Source organism: Myxocyprinus asiaticus, chromosome 4 (genome assembly GCF_019703515.2).
Source record: "Myxocyprinus asiaticus isolate MX2 ecotype Aquarium Trade chromosome 4, UBuf_Myxa_2, whole genome shotgun sequence".
NCBI classification, from domain to species: Eukaryota; Metazoa; Chordata; class Actinopteri; order Cypriniformes; family Catostomidae; genus Myxocyprinus; species Myxocyprinus asiaticus.
Genome location: NC_059347.1, coordinates 39,470,228 through 39,475,000, shown reverse-complemented (window position 1 = coordinate 39,475,000; position 4,773 = coordinate 39,470,228). Strand labels below are relative to the sequence as shown.

Here is a 4,773-nt window from a genome sequence, read left to right as displayed (position 1 = left end):
GCACAGTATGTTTGAGTGTCTCTCACATCCTCACACTCTATTTATTTTCTTGCCTTGTGTTGTAGGAATACACCAGTTTATCTGGTTTATTTTTAACTTCATTCAAGCACAGTCCTATGATAAGAGTGTGAATAAGCCAGATGTGCTCTGTGCTTTATATTTGCACTCTGTGTTCTGTCCTTGAGCAGGATATTGTCCTCTTTTATTTCTCCACATCAAAATGTTCGTACAAATGGAAAAACATGATGGTAAGGAAGAGTCAGTGTTGACCTGAGAATAAGTATAAAAACTAGGCTTAAACTTCTCTGTTTTAGACGAGCTCTGAGTGAGAAACAAAAGAACAACTGAAAACTTGTGATAAACTTTTATTTATTTATTTTTTTTTGCCAAAGGCATAGATTTGGCTTAAACATTCTTGTTAATAATTTATTTCATTATTTATTTTAAGACACAATTTAAAATCACATTTTTATCAAACTGATAAAAGACATTACAAATATTACAGCTTCATTTTCTGTTAAAGCATGATTTTCCGTAAAGCTGCTTTGAAACGATGTACAGTATGTTGTGAAAAGCACTATACAAATTAAAATTACTTGACTTGATTTAACCATACAGTACATGCCGCATGCATGGCACATATTATGCTATAAGTATTCTAGAAACTGTAATAAGATATTGATCATGTCACAACAGTTACAGTAGGCACTGAAAATAACCAGATCCATCAGCACTATGCATTTACATTAGTAGCCTATTATACAAGATACAATGAAATGAGTTTATTCATTTACTTATATTTCAAGTTCATGATATGACTGATACAAGATATTCACTTGATCTGAATTAGAATGGTAGCCTTTGTAGCTCTTTGTAAAATCTATTTTTTGGCCCAAGTGGTGAACCTCAGAATAATATGTTCATCATTCTGGGGTTGGTAGCAGCCAATTCCTACAAAAGATTAAAAGAACAGACATTGATGTTCTGTGCACAGGTATATAATGGCATAATCTGGATTTGCAAGTGTGGTTTTTATAATTTGTTTTTAATGTCTATGTACCTTCTTTGATTTTATTCTTTCATGATGTAAATGAGAAAAAGAAAAAAAATACTGTTGAAAAAAAAAAAGTACATTTCTTGATCCACAGCATCTACAGGAACCGTAGACCTAGAAATTAAGTGTTATATAACAATCTCCATTACACGAAGACAGACTCTTACCCATTTCCAGTCGGGTTATGCTCCCTCTATTCTCAGACAGAAGCTCCCATTATGTCTGGTCTGCATCAGACTCACCCAACCCATTCACACTCTCCAGATGTATGCCAAAGTCTTTGTTAATAGTAAATGTAAATCTGTTGTAAACAGAAATGCAGAGAGCAAATTAGCTCTACAAATAGATCAGAACAAAAGTTGAGCAACAGTTCAAAGGCTGAGTTTTGTAATAGCCAAGAGCCATTGCTCAGCTGACTGAAGAGATATGAGACAGAGTGGAATAATCCTTTAAGAACCTGCTAAAATCTATACATAATTAAATTGATCCTGTGCTCTTGACTCCCCTAGTGGTCACAATAGTAAAAGATTTGACTTATTCAAGAATAATTTACAGTATATAAGAATTTTGTGGAATACTTGAAACCGTTGTTGGTTGACTGTAGTTCATTTAAGGCCCCAAACAGCACCCCTCCCTCTATAACAGAGCTGGAGTAAGTGACTTGCTCGTTAGTCAAATCATTAATGACAGTCAACTTAATGGGCACCTGTTGGAGTTCACCTATTAAGGAGAGAGAAAGAAGTAAGAGGCCGTTATTCACTTGCAATACAAGCAGTCAGGTTTTTCTACAGTTTAAATGGATTTAAATATATACATTTAGTTTGTAAATATTGTACTCTGTGCCCAGTAAACCATAGAAGATAACGCTTAGAGTTACATTAAATTCCAAAATGTGTCAATAAAATAGTAGCTATTGAAATGATCTGTCAGTGACCAGCATCAGTTTCAGTGGGCCCTAATTGGTGGAGTATAATAAGATGGTAGATGATGAAGATGATATCATATCTGCCACCAATAATTGCTAAAGAGAAAAGGAAAGGGACTGAAATTGAATGAAACAGTTTTGTGCATGATTAAGCCCCGCAGAACATCCTACATTTCAACTACTGTAAAACATCCTCCTAAATACTTTAAATACTGTATATGCTACTAGAAACCTATAACTGAAGGAATTAAAATGTATGTTTTTGTCATGCCTGTCATGCTTAACCTCGGTTTAAGCAGAAATTACAATGTTCCTCACTAGTGTTCACTCACCTGAGTTTGTAGGGAGCCCCAGCCCGTGGAAAGGCAGCAAAGCCGCAAAGCAGAAAAGGCAAATCATTCTCAGAGCCATTCTACCAGCCTGCCCAGCGTGTCTGAGTGTCTCTCACATCCTCACACTCTACGTACTGTATTTATATTCTTGTCTGTCCTTATAAGCAAATTTGTAAATCATACATTTTCTGTTTTACTAAGAATTCTTATCTCATGCTTTACCATAGAGTGAACTGAAAAGACAATAGATTAATTGAAATTGATGCTCTTTGATGCTTTGTCTCAATATTCCCCTCAGACATTTACTTGGCTTGATGTATTGTCTGTTCTGAGAGCTGTTAGTCGAGCACAAACACTGATAACATTGAAAGTATAGAAAGAGAGAAGTAAGTATTTGGCGTGGTCCCAGTGTCACAATGTTCTCTCTTGCATGTTGTAATATATGACATTAGAGGGTGTGAGTTACGTGGTCAAGTCATCGTTCAACACTGGCCTATCCATATCTCCAAACAGTTTGTGTACTTGCCATTAATGATATGACATTAACGGGTGTGCATGTCCACCTGGTCTTTGAAGTGGAAATGGTAAACAGATTGTTGAGGGTAAACTAATTTGGCTTGCTGTCTATGAGAGGGGCCCAAACCTGAAACTCGGCTTGAAGCTCTAAATTCACCCCCTGGACTACCTAAAGAAAGTTCAGATTAAAAATTATTATTTTTTAAATTAAGGAGGAGTTGGGGTAGTGGAGGGATGCCGGAAGTCACGGGAGTGAGGTAGGCAGCTGCTAATCTGCACTCGCACTGTGATTGACAGTACTTCCTTGACAAGCTCCTCCTGAACCATTTTTAGAACTCCATTAATTATATCATAATGATATATGATATAGCCATCCCATTTTTACCTAGCTTTCAATCACCTCAAAATAAGGTGACCACTGCACCAGTGGATGTGCAGATGTCATCTTTAAGTACTGAGTTGAACCTTTATTCCTGTTACACTTCCAGCAGGTGAGGATGGACGACTCTGAGCAGCTAATATAACCTACTAACATACAGTAGTATACAATACTTGCTTTTATAATAATTTCTCAACCTGACCATCCAATTCATTACTTTTAAAGGACTGATTTTTAGAATGTGTCACAGTCAGTGTATCGCCTATATCCACATATAACGCAGAACCTATCTATCTATCTATCTATCTATCTATCTATCTATCTATCTATCTATTCATCACTCTTATACTTCTATCTTTCTGTCTGTCTCTCTGTCTGTCACTTCATCACTCTTTCTTATCTATCTATCTATCTATCTATCTATCTATCTATCTATCTATCTATCTATCTATCTATCTATCTATCTATCTATCTATCTATCTGTCTGTCTGTCTGTCTGTCTGTCTGTCTGTCTGTCTGTCTTCTAGCTTCTCGAGATGCTACATACAGAAGGAGATGGATTTCCCTTTCAGTGTAGGGAAATCCACCTCAGGTTGGCCTGCAGTTGATTCTTGGCACACTGGCATGATATTGAGCGTATTACAACAGTTACAGTATATGTGCTTGCCATTAATGATATCGGGCGTCTCTTGAACGCTAGTTACCCCGTCGGTTTCACCGAAAATAACCCGACCACTGCAGCATTAGCACCAGCGGATGCGCAGGTGCCGCCATTAAAGGGACCACGCACACAATTTTCTCATGCAGCCGGATAGGCTGTTATTCCCCTTAGTTTAAGTTTTCCATTACCATCATCTACCCCCATCCTTAGGGTTTCTAAAAATAGATTTTGCATACGTTGTCCTCTGCCCCAGCCCGTGCTGAAGGAAACAACCCTGTTGCCTGTGTTCACGAAAAACAATTGAGCTATCGCTCTCTTCAGACCGAACGCGCCCTTGCGCTACGAGCAGAACGGATATGCCTCGGGACGTGTTTTGAAGTTCTTTATTAGGTAACACTTGGAAAACAACTGAAAAACATGTGGACGGACGCAAGACGCGTTCTGTCAGAGTCTCAGAGCAGAATATAGAGGCGCAGATATATCTGCTTGACTTTTCTCCTGGATCATGAAAATTGAGATCCCCACCTGTCCCTTGAGCGTAGGATGGCACCATGCCAAATTTGCCCTCACTTTCTGCACTGGGGGTTTGTAATGTAAACTACCCCACAACAGTCTAAAGAGGCTTGCCATTACACCCCTCTGCCATATCACAAATTAGCAAAAAAATCAGTTGTTTTCAGCATGAGAGTGAAGGACAATTACATCCGTCTTTAATAAACAACGCTTTTAACAGCACAAGGTTATAAAACATCTTTGCTATTTCCAGAATTGGTTGTTATATTTGGGAAATTTCATTTTCAGCATATTGTTAGTAACCGTTGAACCAAATACATCACTGCAACTTTAAATGTCCTCGCTCAAGTGTGTAACACGGGTTCATTTCGGACTAGCCCTTTCAACCTGCCA

At 37.9% G+C, this 4,773-nt stretch overlaps 1 protein-coding gene across 1 annotated transcript; it reads right to left on the bottom strand.

The window, feature by feature from the left end:
* Positions 1-357: 357 nt before the first annotated feature.
* On the bottom strand, positions 358-2,687 carry tcnba (transcobalamin beta a). Its single transcript, XM_051695402.1, is given in 4 exon segments — positions 358-951; positions 1,222-1,355; positions 1,633-1,774; positions 2,312-2,687. Coding segments are annotated over 4 exon segments (426 nt in total). The 5' UTR covers positions 2,391-2,687; the 3' UTR covers positions 358-880.
* Between the last annotated feature and the right edge of the window lie 2,086 nt (positions 2,688-4,773).